This window comes from Dendropsophus ebraccatus, chromosome 2 (genome assembly GCF_027789765.1).
Source record: "Dendropsophus ebraccatus isolate aDenEbr1 chromosome 2, aDenEbr1.pat, whole genome shotgun sequence".
Taxonomy (NCBI): domain Eukaryota; kingdom Metazoa; phylum Chordata; class Amphibia; order Anura; family Hylidae; genus Dendropsophus; species Dendropsophus ebraccatus.
The window spans coordinates 135,648,593-135,667,628 of record NC_091455.1 but is presented as its reverse complement, the minus strand read 5'-3'; the positions used below and the strand labels follow the sequence as shown (position 1 = coordinate 135,667,628).

Sequence of the window (19,036 nt, the reverse complement as noted above, 5' to 3'; positions counted from 1 at the left end):
ACTCTTACCCAAACTACACTTTAATCAGTTATATAACCAACCAGTTAGCAATGGTTATTTCTTATGCCAAAACTAGGTTTGAGTTAAGTTAAGAGTACTAGCAAAGCACGTCGCTAGGCTTGGCAGTCTGCTTGTCAGCCTGCTAAACTCTGTGCCACTCCTCTCTGGGTGCCTGGAAAAGCTGGATCCATTCATGGGAAACTAGGAGTTCAAAGGTAGCAAGCTGGCAAGCAGACTGCCAAGCGCTTTGCTAGTACTGTAACTTTATTCAAACCAAAAGGGAACGAGTATGATTTTGTTTTAAATCATTTTTAGATCAGGGATTCTTTATTTTATTTCTCTCAGTTTTGGTTCTCAGTATACTAATAGCTAGAAGAATAGCATTCACACAATACTCAATGACTAGTGCTTGGGTAAATCTAGCATACAGGAAATAGAGAAGTTCAAGTATATTTTATTTGAGGTGGGAGATGTACCACAATACATTATTGCCAAAAATTCACTGGTACAAAATTTTTTTGCAGCTGACAAAAAACTGAATAAACTGTTTTTGACATCACTATAAATTAGTTATACAGTACTCAGTAAATTCAGAACTTCCACTCGCATTTTTCATGTCATTCTTTGTAGCTAAAAATTGCGCCAGTATTAGAAATTCCTGAAGAAGGTAAGGCATGGGCTGCAAGAAGAGGTAGCTGGTCCATCAAGGGATTTCCATTTCTCTCTCAATACCCACATATTTCAGAGCATCAGCTTGACTATATCTGCAAGAAAGCAAGACATTTTGTTATATCATCATACTACAATTTTACCTTTAATTTGTGCTGGAGTAAGGGTGGTTTTCAAACACAGCGCTTGAGAAAATGCTAAAAATGGATCCAGCAGGAGATTCAGTGCTTAGTTGTCTCTGTACACAGGAGAAATGACACCACCTTCCAAACAATCAACTTAAAATACTCACTAAGAAAAATCATTTACAGTAAATTCAGTTTTGACAGCATCACAATCCAGGACAATAGCCATTGCCCAATAATTGTTCATTAAGTTGGCAGCTATAATTACAGGGTAATATTATAATAAACAAAACACAGTAATCACTGAACTCAAGGAGAACAGTGAGAAAAACTCCAATGAATTACTCAATCAAGAGTCTCCACTGATGCCCCCAAAAATTTAAATATGTAAAACAAGAGTCCATGGAACCTCGGTTTGCGAGTCTCAAAACACGGGCTAGCCAGATATCTCTAGCCTGTTGCCAACGGGGTGCCTCCATGATGGGGAGAGCACACCACCCTGATAAATAGCCCCTTAAGTCCCACTCGGTTGCGAGTATTGGAACACAAACAGGGAAATACCAGGGTGGCCCCTTTTTGTCAATGTCTAACTCAAGGTACGAGTATTGCGATCATGACAAGGGCTTGCCAAGGCAGGCCTCCATCCACAGACAGCCGTTTTGGGGTATTTGGGGTATCAACCAACAAAACACAGTAATCACTGAACTCAAGGAGAACAGTGAGAAAAACTCTAATGAAGTACTTCATTAATATTATAATAATGAGTAGATAATCACACCAACCTGTAATCAAAGAAGAGCTCTTCACCCGTCTGGATGGCTCTTTTAGCGAATATGCCTATTCTATGGTCTCCATTAACCATCATTACTGAAACAGAAAATAAATAAATAGGTAGGCTCCCATGACAGATATCACCACCAAATATACAACTGCTTCAATCCCCATTTCAGATTTTGATATGTTACCTTTTGCATAGCAGTTTGGATTCACAGAGTGGTTTGCAAAACGAATTTTGTTGCCTTTGCGAGTTGCATCAACTACAAAATCTAAAACAAACAAATAACAAGCAATGAAGGCAAATGTCTGCAAGAAGAAAGCATTTGGAAACTGGAGGAAAAGTCTAAGACCTTCCTTTTATAAAAATACATTTTAAATGCAATGAAACGTCTATTGAAAGAACAGTCGTTATTTCCGATATACAGTATTTAAGTATTTTCCAGTTTTTGCCAACAGCAAAGGGGATGTTAGATCTGCATCTTTAATATATTTTTGCATATTTTCAAAAATGAATTGGACTTTCCCTATTGGTCTGTACAGTTCTTGATGTAAACTTCAAAAGTACAAACAGTGTAGAAAATTCAATTTAGGCCCTGGAGAGGTTGTCAGAAGGTAAAATGTGTGTTCAATTAGCATCTCAGCACACTGTTTCATCCATCCATCAAATGCCAAGACCCGTTGTCAGATGAAGACATCAGACTAATGTCACATAATGAGGATGTGCACTGGCATATTATATAAACTAGATTCAACCACAAGAAAAATCCAGCACTTGTATCATCTATATCTAATTCTTTATAGAAGCATAGCAAAACAATAAAACCTGACAAGAGGGCTGATGCATTTCGATCTATTCGGATCAAAACGCACCAGCCCTTTTGTCAGGCTTTATTGTTTTGCTATGATTCAATAAAGAATTGGATATGGACAATACAAGTGCTGCATTTTCCTTGTTGTTGAATTACTGGTGAAGCTCACACCTCTGTGCACTTGAGAAAGGAGGAATTGCCTTTTTTATATACACTAGATTCACCTGAAATGTGTGGTATGGAAAATTTGGGCTCTCAATAGAACTTGAGTTGAGTGGCAGACCACTATTCTAACTCCTTTTGGTTTCAATTTGCCAATACATTAGCCTGTGTACTAGACCATCAACGCAGGCAATATGGCCTGACCGCCATGTCTATATGGTATGGGCGCAAACTGTGTTGGCGCTACAGTGGACAGTAATCTTAGGATCAGATAATCTCAGGGATGATGCGATAGTGCACGTTACATATCAGACCTACCATTGTTCAAGTTAAAGAGGAAGCTGCACATGTATTTATCATACACTTTCCCTCTTCGATCTGCTTCATCCTGAGATATGATCTGAAAACAAACAAACCATTTATTGAGCAGCTCTAGACATTTTATGGTATGGCTTTTTAAAGGGTTTGAAAAATGCAGGTTAAAAATTTAACAAAAGAAAAACAGAAATACCCACATTTAGTTTAATTTTCCAAGTGTGTGTATAAAGGGTCCATAAAAAAGTAAATTCATTGGCAGCAGGGCATATAAGCCTGAAGCAATTTCACTGTAAACTCTGTACACTATTTTTTCTACACTGGACACAATAATAATAAGCTGGTCTCACTACAGGGAAATCCAGTGGGCAGGTTTATCAAAGCTGCTGATAGCTCCCTAATGCGTACAGGGCCCCAAGAAGGAAGATATGTCTCTTACCTTCCTCCTAGGCAGTTAGTAGCTGAATCCACGGCCTGGAGCACTTCCCGACCCCCATAGCGACAAGCTGGTATGCTCCTTCTATTGTGGTATTACAATTCATCTCCATTCACTTTAATGAAATGGAGATGCAAAACCACACCCAAACTGAGGACAACTGTGTTGCACTTTATGAAAGATAGTTTTATTAAACATCACAGTCAGCTACAGGGAGATGTCCAGCCAACCAATTGCTCTTTCATCAGCTGATTGCTGGGTCAGCCAATGAATCTGTTAAACCAGTATCCTTCCCCTGAGCATGGTGTACCACTCAAGAATGCTATATATGCTGAAGTAGAAATAGACCTTCCCAAATGAACATGTGTCCATATGCTTTCTTAAAGACACCCACCATAAGAGTTCACAATGAGCAAAATCGGCGTAATTCCATGGCGGACCTCTCCGCTACAGAATCTTGCCTGCCTCGGTGTCAAACAGCATGTCTATGGGATGGCTCGTGTGCTTCCGCTCTCTGTGGCTCTCTACTCAAAGAATTGACATGTCAATTCTTTGAGCGGAGGCGCACGAGCCCTCGCATAGACATACTATGTTTGACACCGAGGCAGGCGGGATTCTGCAGCAGAGCTCTTCCGCCGATTTTGCTCAGTGTGAACCCTTACAGTGGGTGTCCTAAAGAAAGCATATGGACCCGTGTTCATTTGGGGTGGTCTGGAATTCCGCTAATTTTGCTTAATGTGAACAGTGCTGAAAAAGGTTACTGCAGAACCATCATGACAATGCGGGACTGGACTAAATATAAGTAATTTTTAACATACCTCCCCACAGTACTCAGAGATAAACTCATTCTTCTGTACAGGATCTTTAATGAAGATTCCCCATCCAGCCACATCAGAAGGTGCCAAAAGCAAGTGCTAAGAAAACAAGAAATCTTAAGTTATTAGGGGGCAAACTGCTGTTGAACAGGTAATGTCACAAAATAAAATTGCATTGCAAGGGAGAAAATCTCAATGAACTCTCAGTTGCAAATGCAACAAATGACATTGCAATTCACAATATCAACCTCACTGCGGCGAAGCAGTTCACAGTCGCAAGTCAGACATTCAAGTGTGTGAACATGGCAAGCATAAGCCGCAAAAAAAGAAAAAAAAAAATATATATATATATATAAAAGAAAAACAAAACCACAAAACTGCACCTACTGCAAGGCACTCATTCGATGGCAATCCCTTTTCTTTCTAAGCCACAAAGAAATGGAAAACATGAAGAGTCAAGAATTATGAGACCTGCTTTCAACATGGCTGTGTCTCATGATTGTAGTGGGAGGAGGGATGCAGTTTGAAATGGCCAGCTCACGCTCTGCACCATTCCGAATGTCAAGGCAGCCATACCGCCCATTCACGTGCATCTATTCCAAAAACTCAAGAGGCCTTACCTAGCAATTCTGCCTCTTTGCCAAAATTGGACCATATCAGTCTGCAGAATCAAGTGTTATTGAAAGAGTGGAAGGGGGCAAACAAAGACAGGGTATGTGTTACATTCCTCTAACCCAAGAGAAAGGCAACATTACTAATATGTGACAAATTATTCAATGTACGTGTCCAGGGCTGTTGTAATACAGGGGCACAGTATTAAAGATAATATGAAGGAGCCTGTAACCAAACCACACTCTAGTCCTCTAGTGCATGACATATTCGAGGAAAATAAGATAACCTCTGAATAAAACCTTAAGGGTGCGGTCACATGTACAGGATCCGCAGCAGAATTGAAGTTTGAAATTCAAAGCAAATCAAGTCTGACCCATCAAATCTGCTGGGGATCTGCTCCAGATTCAAATCTTTGCCATAAAATATGCTGCTGATCTGTCGCAGATCCTGTACGTGTGAACACACCATAAGGAGGTATTCCCATCCCATAGTGATTGCATATTTCTATAATATTCTATTACTTCATGATCAGTGGAGGTCCCACCTCATTACCACCTTACTATAAAAGGGGCCACAGAGCCTATAGAGTGCTGCAACACCTTCACCATGGTGCCTGGTCATACACTACGCAGAGAGAGGGGGGGGGGGGAGCAGCACAACTCCACTCCAGTAAATAAGGCCAACTGCAGCCCCCTGTACAGTGAGTGGCCAGGACTGCCATTCTTTAGGAAGAGTAAAATGGCCTCAGCACTGCAGAGACTTTATTATCAGGATTGGTGGGGGTCCAGGGGTCAAACCAGTCATCAAGTGGTTACATATTCTTACAATATGAGATGGGAACACAGCTTTTAAGTGACCTCCATAAAATATGGTAAAACCATGTTACAGACATATCTGATTGCCATAGTGACTACAGGGCCCAGGACTTCCATACTATAGTGTGGTCTAAATCCATCAATACTACACTGTGCGCACTGGCAGATTCAACAACACGTCCTGACAGAGGTAGTGCCAGGTCAGGATCATTACCTAAAGTCTGTTCCAAGGCAAACACAAATTTTGAGCTGACACTCGAATTTACTTTCCTTACTGATGCTGTTAACATCAGTCAAAATGCAGCAGTCAGGAGAAGCTGTATACTTTGCCTTTATAAACTACAGAAAACAATAGGAGAGAGAAGCACTGTCAGGACAGTTCCCAACCATTAAAGGGGGTTCTGCAAAAAAGAAATAAAATAAATAAAATCTTTCAAATCAACTGGTGCCAGAGACTTGTAATTTATTTCTTAAAAAAAAAAAAAATCTCATGTCTTCCAGTACTTATCTGCTGGTGTATGTCCTGTAGGAAGTGGTATTTTTTCCAGTCTAGAGAGGTTTTCTATGGGGATTTGCTGCTGCTCTGGACAGTTCCTGTCATGGACAGAAGTGTCAACAGGGAGCACTGTGTCAGACCGGAAAGAATACACCACTTCCTGCAGGACACTCAGCAGCTGATACGTAATGGAAGACTGAAGCTTTTTTTAATAGAAGTAAATTACAAATCTCTGGCACTTTCAGGCACCAGTTGATTTGAAAGGAAAACATTTTGGTGAACTACCCCTTTAATAGTCTCTAGGAGTGTTGACCTGACAGTGTTCCTCTCTGTAAGGTGCAGGCACAGTAGACAATATCTCTTTACAGTCTTTCTTGCATTAGAGTAAATGTCTGGATCTTGTACTTTGATACTGCTTACAGGGCAGACATGTGTTGTTAAACATACGCCACCAGCTTGTTGGGAGCTTTACATCAATATATTTACATTACTCGAGTAATAAGGGAGATTAGACACGTGACACTGACCTTTTTGGATCCTCGCTGAATGCTGCAGTTCTTGCACGACACGTTTTTGCTGTCCCAGTGATCAGCAGCACCACAGGTAAGACATAAGTCTGGGTCACACTCCCGCACAGCAAGGTAACATGGGCATTGCTTGGTGTTACACTGTGCTTTACAGCGACATCCTGGAAACCGGTTTTGGCCTTTAAACAAAAAACACAATTAACATAAGAACCTAAACCCTACAAGCTGATCTTCACTTTGCTTTTAGCCTTTTACTTACATTCGGAGCTGCATTGACAGAACTTTTCACAGAAATTCTGTGCAATCACACAGGGGCAAGAACCATCACAGGGCTGGCGAGGGTGATCACAAGGCTGGTAATTGTAAACATGATTAGAGGAACCATCTATAAAATGTCAGGAAAAAAAAAAAAAATGATTTACTTGGCCAAAAGGAGAATGGTGCTACATAAGCATATACACTACATTTCTTCAAATAATTTGTAAGCAATGCATACAAGCTTAAAGGGGTTGTCCAGCGTGGGGGTTATTTTTTCATATGGTCGGGAAGGAGGTGGCTGAAAGAAAAGACGTCCACTCACCTCCCCGGTTCCAGCGGCAGGTCCCGCATAGCGTCGCTCCGGTGCCCGCTTCCCGGCCGCTTCCGGGTGTCTGACGCGGGCCCGAGACGTGACGTCTCAGATCCGCTTAGCCACTCCGTGAAGGAGGCGGGATCCGGAGCAACGCGATGCGGGACCCGCCGCTGGAACCGGGGAGGTGAGTGGACGTCTTTTCTTTCAGCCACCTCCTCCCCGGCCATATGAAAAAATAGCCCGCACGCTGGACAACCCCTTTAAAGTGACACGGTCAACTCCTTTGTGCATTCTGACATCTCTACACAGGTGTAAAGGGTAAATTTTGCATTTTTCATACCTTATTTCATATCATACGTCATGGTGCTTGTTCAAGTAAAAAGTGTCCTTTTATCAACTGCAGATTGTATTAAGTGGGCGTGGCCTCGAGGCATTAGCACCACTTAGCCCCGCAGATAATGGCACAGTAGGCCCGCCCCCTTGACGTCTATTGGTTGGCCAACGTAAAGAGGGTGGGGTCTAGACCTTTCGGCCAGCCTGTTCCAATGGCCAATGAGGGGGCGGGGCCAACTGTGGTGTTGTGGGCGGGGCTAAGTGGTGCTAATGCTGTGAGACCCCACCCACTTAACACAATCTGCAGTTGATAAAAGATCACTTTTTACTTGAACAAGCACCATGACGTATGATATAAAATAAGGTATGAAAACCGCTAAATTTACCTTTTACACCTGTGCAGAGATGTCAGAATGCACAAAGGAGGTGACAGTGTCACTTTAAGGCCCTATTACACCAAGCGATTATCGGCCATATTCGTCTGACTATCAGGTGTTACGGAAGATATTTGCTGCGGTGGGGAACAAGTGAGTGCTGAGAGGTCGCTGTTCGCTCCTCCAGATTGACCCATATAATAGGGCGTTTACTTTAGGGTCACTAATATCCATGCTAAAAATGTTTCCCCCTAACATGGCAAACATTTGAATGAAAGACACATCTTTAGTGCATGAGGTCAACCTATCTAGCAAAAACAGGATTTCCACCCAGAACAATCCCTGGTCATAGGCTCTATTAGGGCCCTTTTACACAGAAAGATTATCTGACAGATTATCTGCCAAAGATTTGAAGCCAAAGCCAGGAATGGATTTGAAAAGAGGAGAAATCCCAAACTTTCCTTTATGACCTGATCTCTGTTTATAGTCTGTTTCTGGTTTTGGCTTCAAATCTTTGGCAGATAATCTGTCAGATAATCTTTCTGTGTAAAAGGGCCCTTAGGGTGTATAGACATCAAGAGGGAACTCAGCACAACTGTGTATTATAAGGCTGCTTCTACTAACAAGACTGCACCTTATAGCCATCTACTGATAACAAACATCTGGCAGAATTTCTAAGGTGTTAGAAATACCACCAACACAATACGTAAGACCACCAGGGGAGAGTCTATGCTACAAAAGTAAGGCTTCAAAGCAAACCTTTCTTCAGCTGGATTTTCCTGCAGTGTGCAGCCCACAGCCTGTAAGAGTGAATATTTGTACGTCAGAGACAAGGAATTCAACAATAAAATTATTTCTCTGTGTCAGTGCTGTGTGTCCCCTTGTACATAAAGGGGTTGGCACCCTGTAAAACTGTGCAGTGTAGAGTATTAGTAAGTGTACGCACTGTTTATACTGACAGCAGCTCCCTGTGTACCACACAGAGATAAATTCAGACTCCTCTCCTCCAGGCTGTGCTGCCCTGCTCTGTGGCGATTCTGTCCATAAGATGGCCGACATGGAGGAGCATGTGACCATAACCCCCCCCCCCCCAGTGTCCACCACTGAGCCCTCATGTCAGCCATCTTATGGAAAGACTCACCACAGACCAGGGCAGCACAGCCTGGAGAAGGGGAGTCTGATTTTAGCTCTATGAGGTACACAGGGAGCTGCTGGCTGTCAACAAGTGCTGTGAGTACACTTACTAATACTGTACACTGAGCAGTTTTACTATAAAGTGGCCAACACCTTTAAAAAGATATTCCAACAGGTGTGGCACATTTTAAACTACTTTTAAAAGCCATATTCTGCGTTTACACAGACAGATTTACCTGACAAATTTTGGAAGCCAAAACCAGGAATGGATTTGAAACTAGGAGAAATCTCAGTATGTTCTCTGTTTATAGTCTGTTCCTAGCTTCGGCTTCAAAAAACTGTCAGATAAATCTCTGTGTAAACGCACCATAATGGTGCGTTTACACGGACAGATTTATCTGACAGATCTTTGAAGCCCAAACCAGGAACAGACTATAAACAGGGATCAGGTCATAAAGGAAAGACTGCGATCTATCCTCTTTTCAAATCCATTCCTGGCTTTGGCTTCCAAAATCTGTCAGATAAATCTGTCTGTGTAAACGCAGCATAAGCCAGTCATGAATTTACTCTAAGAGGGATTCACAGCACATTTAGACACCATACAATCAGTCCTGGTAATGTCAGACTATAGGGACAAATTGAACTGCCATGGGGAATAATACCCAGCTATTAGTTTACTCATACGTTACCAGGAGGAAGAAGAGACAAATGGTATAATGCAGAGAGGAGGCACCGCAGAAAAACTTATTTTACAGGAATACAGGAATCTATTAAATGACTAGACATTTCAGGGAACCAGACAGGTCCTTTTTAAAGAACTTTGACTGATAAGACAAACAGATCTAGGAAGTGTAAACTAATAAAGTGATATCACACAGACAAAAAGCTAAGAAACCTTTAGATCCCCAAATTAACTGAATAAATATTAGTACCTGTGTTTCCGTTTCTTCTTCCTTGGTGGTGTATCTACATCCTCAGCAAGAACTGGAGCAATGATATTAGATTCCTTTACTCTAAACTCATATACCTGCAAGACAGTCAGTCAGCATACAGAGTAAGCTTAAAATTTACTGAATCAAATATGCTATAGCACTACTGTAGCCAGACACAGGTGAAATCCTAAAAGATAGATTAAACAGATAGGAGATCATCACCAACCTCCTGGAAAGCATCTGCTACCATAATACTGATCTCCTAAGATAGATGTACAAACTTCAATACAAGTCTTATTACCTGTCGACAAGTCTTTGAACCAATCAGCCTTGCAATTGCACAAAAGTTGTCATAATAGGTTCCAATGAGAACTCTAAACAGCGAGGCTTCAGCTCCACTCCATTCCACATTCTCAGGGGCCTCAATATTTGGCTTTATTTTGACTGGCGTTTGGCAACGTGAATTTGCTTCTTTAAATTTAAAAGGAAAAAAAGTACAGTTTGATACCAGGCCCCTGAGGGCAAGCTAAAATTATAAGTGAAAGCTATATAATAAAGTTAATTACCAGAAGAACTGGAGGTCTCGTCCTTCTTTTCTTCTTCTTCTTTATCATTGCTTTCTCCACTTGTTTCAGTTCCAGCTTCCCTGTCGCTGTCTGTGTCCTTTGCTTCTGAGACATTAACTGTTGGCGTGCTGGGTCTGCTGGTGCTGTTGGGGAGTCTTCCTCTTCGGCGACCACCAGGGCGTTTAGGTGGTGTTTTTATCCTCTCTGCTGTTAGAGCTGCAGCAAATTCTCTAGCTCCTTCCTACAGAAAACATGCAGCTTTTGACGGTGGGCTTAATGGAAATCACAGTAAATGTCATTCAGAGGTTCAGCAGTTTCTTTGGTTGTCTGACTTCCTAACCCTTTGGACTGTGCTAAAATATAAAAATAAATAGGTATACGCACTCTTTTCTTTACTAGGCTACACATTCATGTATACCCACATCACCACTAGCCTCAGCAATATATAGCAAAAAGATCAATGAGGCGGCAGCAGTAATGTGAGCGTATCATCTCTGCAATCAACTAAAAGCCTGAGGGGAGCAGGGGAAACAAACTTTGTCGCTGATGTGACCAAGATTAAATAGGTGACTATAACTACTTTGTTTTTGTTTTTCTTTTAGGACAAATTTTAAGCAAGTCAGACAAACATGAAATGAAGGGCTCTGAATGTACACTTGAATAGAAAAGACAAAAAAGTAAAACTTGGCTTACCAAAAGTTGATAACAGTTGGGTCCACAAGGTTTTCCATCATTTGCACCCTCATTATTCTTTCTTTTGTAAGTATTGGGAGTGGCATGAAAAGCTTTGCATAAAAAAAAACAAGACATTGTACATTTATAATGCATGTGGAGCTCCAACAGTTTATATAAAATCACTAGAAAAATACTTTAAGGGAATGTGTTATGAGAAAATGTTGCCTAAAAATTATTTACATCACGTTATTAGGTCAAAAGTATTTAAGAATTTCTAGTGATTTTTTTTTTTTCAACAGAAAAATGTGTGAACAGATGAAAAAAAAAAAAAGGCTGTATTTTGCAAGATCAGGCTGTAAATAATGAGCATGTTCATTATTTGGATGGCCATTATTCTATACGGTGTGTGCACAGCTGGCCACCTTCCCACTGATTTCAATACAGAGCATTATTATTATGAAAATATGGCTGTATTCTAACCTCAAAACTACAATTACCTTTATTTTACAGTGTGTGAACACCAGTATAACACAACAGCTGTCCCTTATGGAACAGAGTATGCTCAGTAATGTTCCATATCAATCTGAATGGGACAGGTCCTGTCTATTGTCATCTGAGTCAATGGGTCTATTCTGGTAAAAACAGCTCAGGTAAGATGGCAACCCTCATAACAATGTACAAAAATAAAATAAGAAAAAAAGAAAAAATCAGTAAATAGAAACAATTAGGAAAAAAACATGTTTCTGTATCAGGCTCTGATCAGAAAAAAAGGTGATGCATCCTCTTTAAAGGGGTATTCCACTCCAGGTAAAATACATGCTGAATCATCCTTTCATTCTCCTTCCCCCAGTTCTGAGTATGCAGTTTTCTGCTGAAGAGACTGAAAACTCTGTATGAGCTGTTGACTCCATATTTTAGGATTGACTACTGGTAGAGATGAGCGAACCTTGAGCATGCTCGAGTCCATCCGAACCCGAACATTCGGCATTTGATTAGCGGTGGCTGCTGAAGTTGGATAAAGACCTAAGGCTATGTGGAAAACATGGATATAGTCATTGGCTGTATCCATGTTTTCCAGACAAGCTTAGAGCTTTATCCAATTTCAGCAGCCACTGCTAATCAAATGCTGAACAATCGGGTTCGGATGGACTCGAGTATGCTCAAGGTTCGCTCATCTCTAACTACTGCCTTTACTGGGAGGCACAACATACAATTATTCACATATAAATGAGTGTTAGCTCCCAAAACAATTACCTAAGTGGATAGCCACTTTGATGAAGCCAGGGAATAATGGCAAAACATGTCAGGGGACATGAGGGGAACATTTGAATTAAATCCCTGATATCTACTAGGGGCAATCTGCAGTAACCGCAAGCATTTTAAAAGTGGGAGGATAACTAGCGATGATGAGCACTGAGCAGCTAACTAGAGCAGTGTATGGTACAAAATCCTTGCTAATACTAGTAAGATAGGGTCAGACAGTGTATCGAAAAATAGCCTCTAGGCAAGATACCAGCAAAACAGATGTGACACCAAGGGTGTGGTATGGATGGCAGCAGCGATCCAGCAAATGTTTTGGTGTTATCTGAAGTCATTAGCTCAGCATAGACACAATAACTGTGAATATCTGATGCCCTTTGAATGTCCATCATTTGCCACATAATTGATACTATATCATGTACATAGATTCTATTTGAGTAAACAACATCTGTGTGCCCCAGGGCGAAATATCTGACCTTACTGATAAGATTGCTCCATCAGCAAATCAGTGCTGCAGAGGCACAGGGAGAAGTAAGTAGTGACTGCTTGACTCTAAACCCTGGAGGGGCATTACCCCTCTCTTATGGTCATTTATGATGATGTCATTCCTACAGGAGATGATATTACTGTCTGCGCTTTTCTTTAATTGTGTTCTTTTGACCAGTGGTTACAGTTATTTATGTCGGTAGATTATATGCTTTGCTATTTCACAGATAATGTACTAGATGTGTGATTATTCATTTTCCTTTCCGGACTATTCTATGTCAAGAGATGAGACGTATTGTTGTATGGAAAGGTTATTCACCTGTGCATTGTCTGTATTATGTATCTCCTTCAATAAACTCAGTTTAATAAAAAAGTAGTGACTGATTATTATATTCCCACCACTGGCTGCCAAACTTAAAAAATCACCGGACTTCTCCTTTAATAGGGCATCAAGTCTATACTGTTTTTGCAGGATATACGGCTATACCATGTGTGAAGGCAGGCAGGAGTCTATCAGGTGAATAAAATCATACTGCTCAATACCGCTACTGCTGAACAGCTACAGGGGAAAGACAGGTAATTTTGTTGGGAGCTAACATTCCTTTATTTGTGAATAACCAAGCTATTCACTCAGTCTCTTCGCCCCCCCCCCCCCCCCCCTTCCGAGACAGTTCATGAAAACAGTGTCCAAGGCCAGCTGTCTCGGCACTGCGTAATGCGGGAGACTTAATCTAAGGTCAAATTACTTGTGACCTTACTGTTGTTAACCCTCCCGGCCTCACAGAGTGCAGAAACAACCGGCCAGGGAAACTGCTTACATAAGACATCTCGGAAGGAGGGGGTAGGAAGGGACTGGAGGAAAGAGTCAGGAAAAGTAATGCTATGTTATGGAAGGTATTGTTAATTTCCAGGAGGGGAGGTGATTTAACGTGTATTTTACTTGAGAGAAGTACCACTTTACCAGAATTACTACCCATCTAAGAAGAACTAGCAATACATCCGTGGGTTCAGCTAATACTACTTAAGCAGGTTATGGACTTACGATGTAAAAAGCAGTCATATTTGAAACATCGCCTACAAAACAAAGTGTGGAATGAATGTAGGCTCTGCTCCCTTTGCACAGATTTTGCATTTGGTCCATCAATATTTGGGGTGCACTCTGGAGGTAAAGCTCCTGGCAACTGTTGCTCTGTCAATTCCTTGTATCTGATAGAAATAAAAAGGGCAACGTTAAATTTAAGATCACAATTAATATGGAACCTTTCACTAGTTTTGTGACAACTTAAAGGGAACCTGTCACCAAGACAATGCTATCTAAGCTATACCATCATGTTCTAGAACAGGCAGAATTGAGGAGATTAATATATCTCTTTGTAGGAAGATTTATAAAATATGTAACAAGTTAACTTAAGTCCCTGATCATTCTGTTTTAAGGAGTCCAGTGCACGGTGTCACTCAATGGACTGGACTCTTTAGCATGGGAACAGATTTCAATTAATAAATTATACTGTAAATTTTGCTATAAGTATCATCTGGACATCCTGCTCAGCCAATCAGTGCGCTGCAGCGGGGCAGCGCACTAATTGGCTAAGAGGGACGTCTAGCCGGGAAGCCCCGAAGCAAGCTGGAGCATGGAGCAGGTTCAGTATGCTTAGGCTGGCGGGGAGCTTTATGGGGCGGTCTTCTTACATACTCACAGCAGGATGTCAATACCGCTACGAGTATGTCTTCTCATAGACACTACAGGCAATGGATCCGCAGCAGATTTCTCAGCGAATTCGCAGTGAGAAATCCACTGAAGATCCGCCCTGTGTGTTTGTACCCTAAATGTGCATTTCCCATAAATAGTGTACATTAGGAATTTGCCTAACGTTGCTTATGAAGTAACATTAAAAAATAGATTTTGGCTTGAGTTGTCCTTTACGTTCTTAGATTTACAATGAATATTGTAGAAAAACTTACTTTTCTTTTAATTCTTCAGTTGTTCCCTTATCAGGAAACATGGATGATATTGCTTCAAAGATTTTATCCGTAGGAAATTTCCGTGGCAGACGAGCCACCTTGTCTGCAGGAAAATAAAGGTGATATTTTAACCTAGACACTGACTTTTTTGTAATTGCCCAAATGAAGACTAATTTTATTTACCGTCCATACTGTCTTCATTATCTTTTTCTTTGTCATCGTGCTCATCATCCGGATTGTCCTCTCCATCATCATCATCCTCATAATCACTATACTGAATGAGTGCATTTACCAGCTCCACAAATATCTCATCGTTAATAAAACCACACTCTGCAATAATAATAATAATAATAATAAAAAATCTTAATAGATAATAGCAGTTTCTTGCCCTTAAAGATATGGACATCAGAAAAATTGCAAGGGGATATCTTGTTCCAATACTCACTATTTTGGGGACTGATACCTTTCATAACTCAATCAAAAGTCCAAGTTATGTGAACCAAAAGAAGTACAAGCATTTGGTTTAAACATTTCCTGCAGTACATTACATGTATCACATGTCTTTAACTACTTAAGACTATATCCACACAGTGTTTTTGAGTGAATTTTAAGGTTTCCCTCTGACAAGAAAACATTTTGCCATGTCAAAAGTGTTGATCAGTTAGGATCTAACAAGCCAGGAGAATGAGCTGTTATGCCCTTTATAAGACAAGCACCAAAGACATATGGAGTGCTTCTCATGAAATAATACGTAGGTAACAGGGAGCTGGTGAGTGAAGGGCTTCTCCCAGCTCATTTTAGAAATGATGGGGCCCTGTGCAAATGGACTTGGACCAATCACTACTTTTGACATGTCTCTGTGACATGTGAAACCTAAAAAAAGGAAGAAAAAAAAAACAGCTCCCCAACAAAGGTGACAAGGCAACTCAAACAACAATGAATCATGGGGAAAACAATTTAATAACAGGGACACCTCAAAGGCTCAAAAATACCTGCAAATACTACAAACAAGATGTGCCTCAAATTTTCAAGCATTTTTGTTGCTTTTTGGAGTGTTTCTAGGCACCAATTTTTTATCGAGTGTTAATACTTCTTTTTAAAATTATAATTACATGTTTTTGGTGTGTAACCACTTCAAAACACTTGAAAACTGCGAGCAAAGACCTAATTTGCATGCAAAACAAACACCTGAAAATTTGAGGCTCATTTGCTTGTAAAGCAAGCATATTTTTGAGCCTCAAAAAACAATGTGAACACAGCCGGTATCACTTACTAGCATACTGTCTGACCATAGTATAAAAGGGTTTCCTGACACGTCATTAATCATTTATATAAACACTCATATACGTGTGAGCAAAACACAAACATTTCATTAGCAAAAAAAAAAAAAGAACACAACACATGCCAGTAAGACTTTCTGTAAAGAAATAATATGTACAGATATGTTCAATGTTTTTCTTGATGAAACATGCACATCCATTTATTAAAAAAGAATAAAAAAGGACTCTGTGCTTTGCTTTACATTGCAGTTTTCCCACCAGCTCTGCCAGACCCGTGGTCATTACAGAATCAGAGGTTTGTCTGACTGCCAAGAGATTTGGCTGGAAACAAAACATCTCCACTAACAGCTGTAAACTAGTAATTACCGCACAGACAAACAAAAGATGTCCATCAAGGACACAAATATCGCAGATACCCAAAAAGGTACCCTCCCCCTAACAAAGATAATGAGAACACAGTGGGTCTCATGTAGGAAAGCTAGTGCCAACAAGATCTGGAGCAGTTGCCCATAGGAACAAATTAAATTCTGATGACATTATTACGACACAAATATTTAAAGCAAAAAAAAAAAAAGACACTAAAGAAGTGATCAAACTGATCTTGGCAACTGCTCTATTTCTCGTCTGCACTAAGGTCTTACCTGAAGAACATCGTGTCACAGACCCATTAGCTTTAGGGAAAAAATACAAAATTCATCATATTACTCATCTGTATTCAACATGACAATTGACAGCTGATTTATCAATACATTGGTGAGACTAGCTGCACACTCTATATCTATATTGCTAATGATCCTACCCCTGTCTCCATGAACTTTCCCATCATAGTTCTTAATCAGTTCTTCAATAAAAGTCCCATCTTGATCCAATACCTCATCTCCCATGTAAGGAATGTTATGCAGCACCGTTTCATCTTCTACCTGAAAAAAGAAATTTTAAAAACTGATATTCGAAAATTTGGACTGAGTTTCATAGATTTGTTTAACCCTTACATTATATTATTTAACCCCTTATGACCGAGGTCATTGGTGCCCTGATGTCCATGTTAAATTAATGCAATGTTCCTCCCCGCCTTCTTAGAGCCATAACGCTTTTATTTTTCCACCTACAGGCTTGGTTGGGGGTGTCATTTTTGTTTGCCACGATATCTAGTTTTTATTAATATCAAATTGGTGTAAAAGAACAACTTTGATTGCATTTTATGTATTTTTTCCTCATATATAATTAAAAAAATAAATCAGCAATCCTGGTGTTTTCCCAATAACTCCCCCCCCCACACACACACACACACACCCCACCACCCGTTCACGCTGTTTACCACGCGGGAACAATATTGTCATATTTTAATAGATTGGACAATTCCGCATGCTTCGATATGTAATACGTTTATTATTATTTTTTTTAACATTTTATTCTTTCATTGGGGGTTTATAAGGGGTTTTTAAATACTTTTACACCTTTTATATGACTGTAAAACATGCTAATTATTAGATTGCATATACTGATCTACGCTATGCCATAGCATAGCTCAGTGTTATCAGTGATATGTAAATAGAGCCTGCCCAAGAGAGGTCCTGATCAGTCAGTGACAGGTGCCTAAGCTGTCACTGACTTCCTTAAAACGTTGCAATCGCTATAGATCGCAGCATTAAAGGGATTATCTCGGGTCCCGAACACACTGATGTGTATGGGAGTGCTCACACTGCAGTGGTCTCGCACACATCCTAAAGCCCTGAAGTCAGGAATGCTTATATATGTTTCTGCTGCACAGGGCATCGGTGGCATGAACATATCTAAATGTATTGGGGGACGAGAAGGGGCTTAATAACTTCATCTTGGCGCACACTGCGTTTTTTTGCATTGGTTTTACTTTATCTGTTTTAGTGTGTTTAATTTTAATAAACAAAAAAATGTGGCCAGCTACGTACTTGTGTACACGAAAAAAGAAATAGACCTGTGTCAACCAACATATCCTGCAGTATGGCATACAGCAGCATCAGTTTTTACTAAATGTTTTTTTTTTCCTGCTTTTAACTTGACAGCAAAAACAGTATGGACCCACCCTTAGCCAAATAAAACTTAAGATTCTGTAAAAAATAAATATACCCCAAATCAAAAACAACTACATCCAGTATGGTGTATGACCTCCATGATGTTTAAAGACAACACTTTTCTAGGCATGGAATGAACAAGTTGGTAACTGCAACAGATGCCTTTTTCCATTCTGCAAAAAGTAACTCTTAGAAGCTAGATGAAGCGTGAAGCTCTTCAAAATTCCCCATAGGTGTTTGATTGGGTAGAGATCAGAAGACATAATTGGTCACTAAAGCTCTTCTTCAGAAACACAACATGGCCTTGGAAGGGGATTTTGAACCAACCAAGGAGATGGAGTGATGGTAGCATGTTCTCTTTTACAACAGAGCAGTACATCTGTGATATCTTAATACCATCAACCTGGCACCAGCAGCATGCATGCAAGACTACATAAGGACACTGCCACCATGTTTCACTGTCGGCACCTGCAGTTTTCTCAGTACTGCTCACCTTTTCAAAACTTACCTCACAGTAAAAAGTCCCAGTAGTCAATCTTTTTTAGCATCCTGGCAAATTGTCAATAGCTTTTTTTGTGCATGGGCATTAAGAGAGGCTTCCTTTGTGTACGATACCCTTACATATCAATCTCAGGAAACACTTTCGCCAGTTTGGCTTTCCCCTTCTTTAGCCAAATACAGTGAAATGGCACTCCTTTTTAGGTGTTCACCTCTGTGAATCACCTGGAACGTTATATGAAGCTAGCGATGCAAGTTAAATTACAGTCGGCTAAACCTTAATGTGTATGGATCCATCTGAGCTCCCTAAACAGCCAGGAGGTACATTGGATTTTAACATGCTCAATCCTTAGTTC

The 19,036-nt window shown here is 40.4% G+C and overlaps 1 protein-coding gene across 3 annotated transcripts in view; it reads right to left on the bottom strand.

Annotated features, from left to right (window-relative positions):
• Window positions 1-425: 425 nt before the first annotated feature.
• EZH2 (enhancer of zeste 2 polycomb repressive complex 2 subunit) overlaps window positions 426-19,036 on the bottom strand; it is a 39,541-nt gene continuing 20,930 nt past the window's right edge. For 2 of the 3 annotated variants that reach the window (XM_069958384.1, XM_069958383.1), the window contains exons 5-21: window positions 16,931-17,051; window positions 16,773-16,802; window positions 15,035-15,181; window positions 14,852-14,954; window positions 13,932-14,095; window positions 11,162-11,253; window positions 10,469-10,709; window positions 10,204-10,373; window positions 9,903-9,997; window positions 8,596-8,636; window positions 6,818-6,943; window positions 6,559-6,737; window positions 4,112-4,207; window positions 2,861-2,942; window positions 1,760-1,840; window positions 1,577-1,661; window positions 426-764 (exon numbers count right to left, since the gene is read on the bottom strand). In XM_069958384.1, coding sequence (XP_069814485.1) covers window positions 704-764; window positions 1,577-1,661; window positions 1,760-1,840; window positions 2,861-2,942; window positions 4,112-4,207; window positions 6,559-6,737; window positions 6,818-6,943; window positions 8,596-8,636; window positions 9,903-9,997; window positions 10,204-10,373; window positions 10,469-10,709; window positions 11,162-11,253; window positions 13,932-14,095; window positions 14,852-14,954; window positions 15,035-15,181; window positions 16,773-16,802; window positions 16,931-17,051 — 1,914 coding nt within the window. In that variant the 3' untranslated portion in view covers window positions 426-703. The remainder of the gene's footprint in view (window positions 765-1,576; window positions 1,662-1,759; window positions 1,841-2,860; window positions 2,943-4,111; window positions 4,208-6,558; window positions 6,738-6,817; window positions 6,944-8,595; window positions 8,637-9,902; window positions 9,998-10,203; window positions 10,374-10,468; window positions 10,710-11,161; window positions 11,254-13,931; window positions 14,096-14,851; window positions 14,955-15,034; window positions 15,182-16,772; window positions 16,803-16,930; window positions 17,052-19,036) is intronic. The other variant, XM_069958385.1, reaches the window with a different exon arrangement.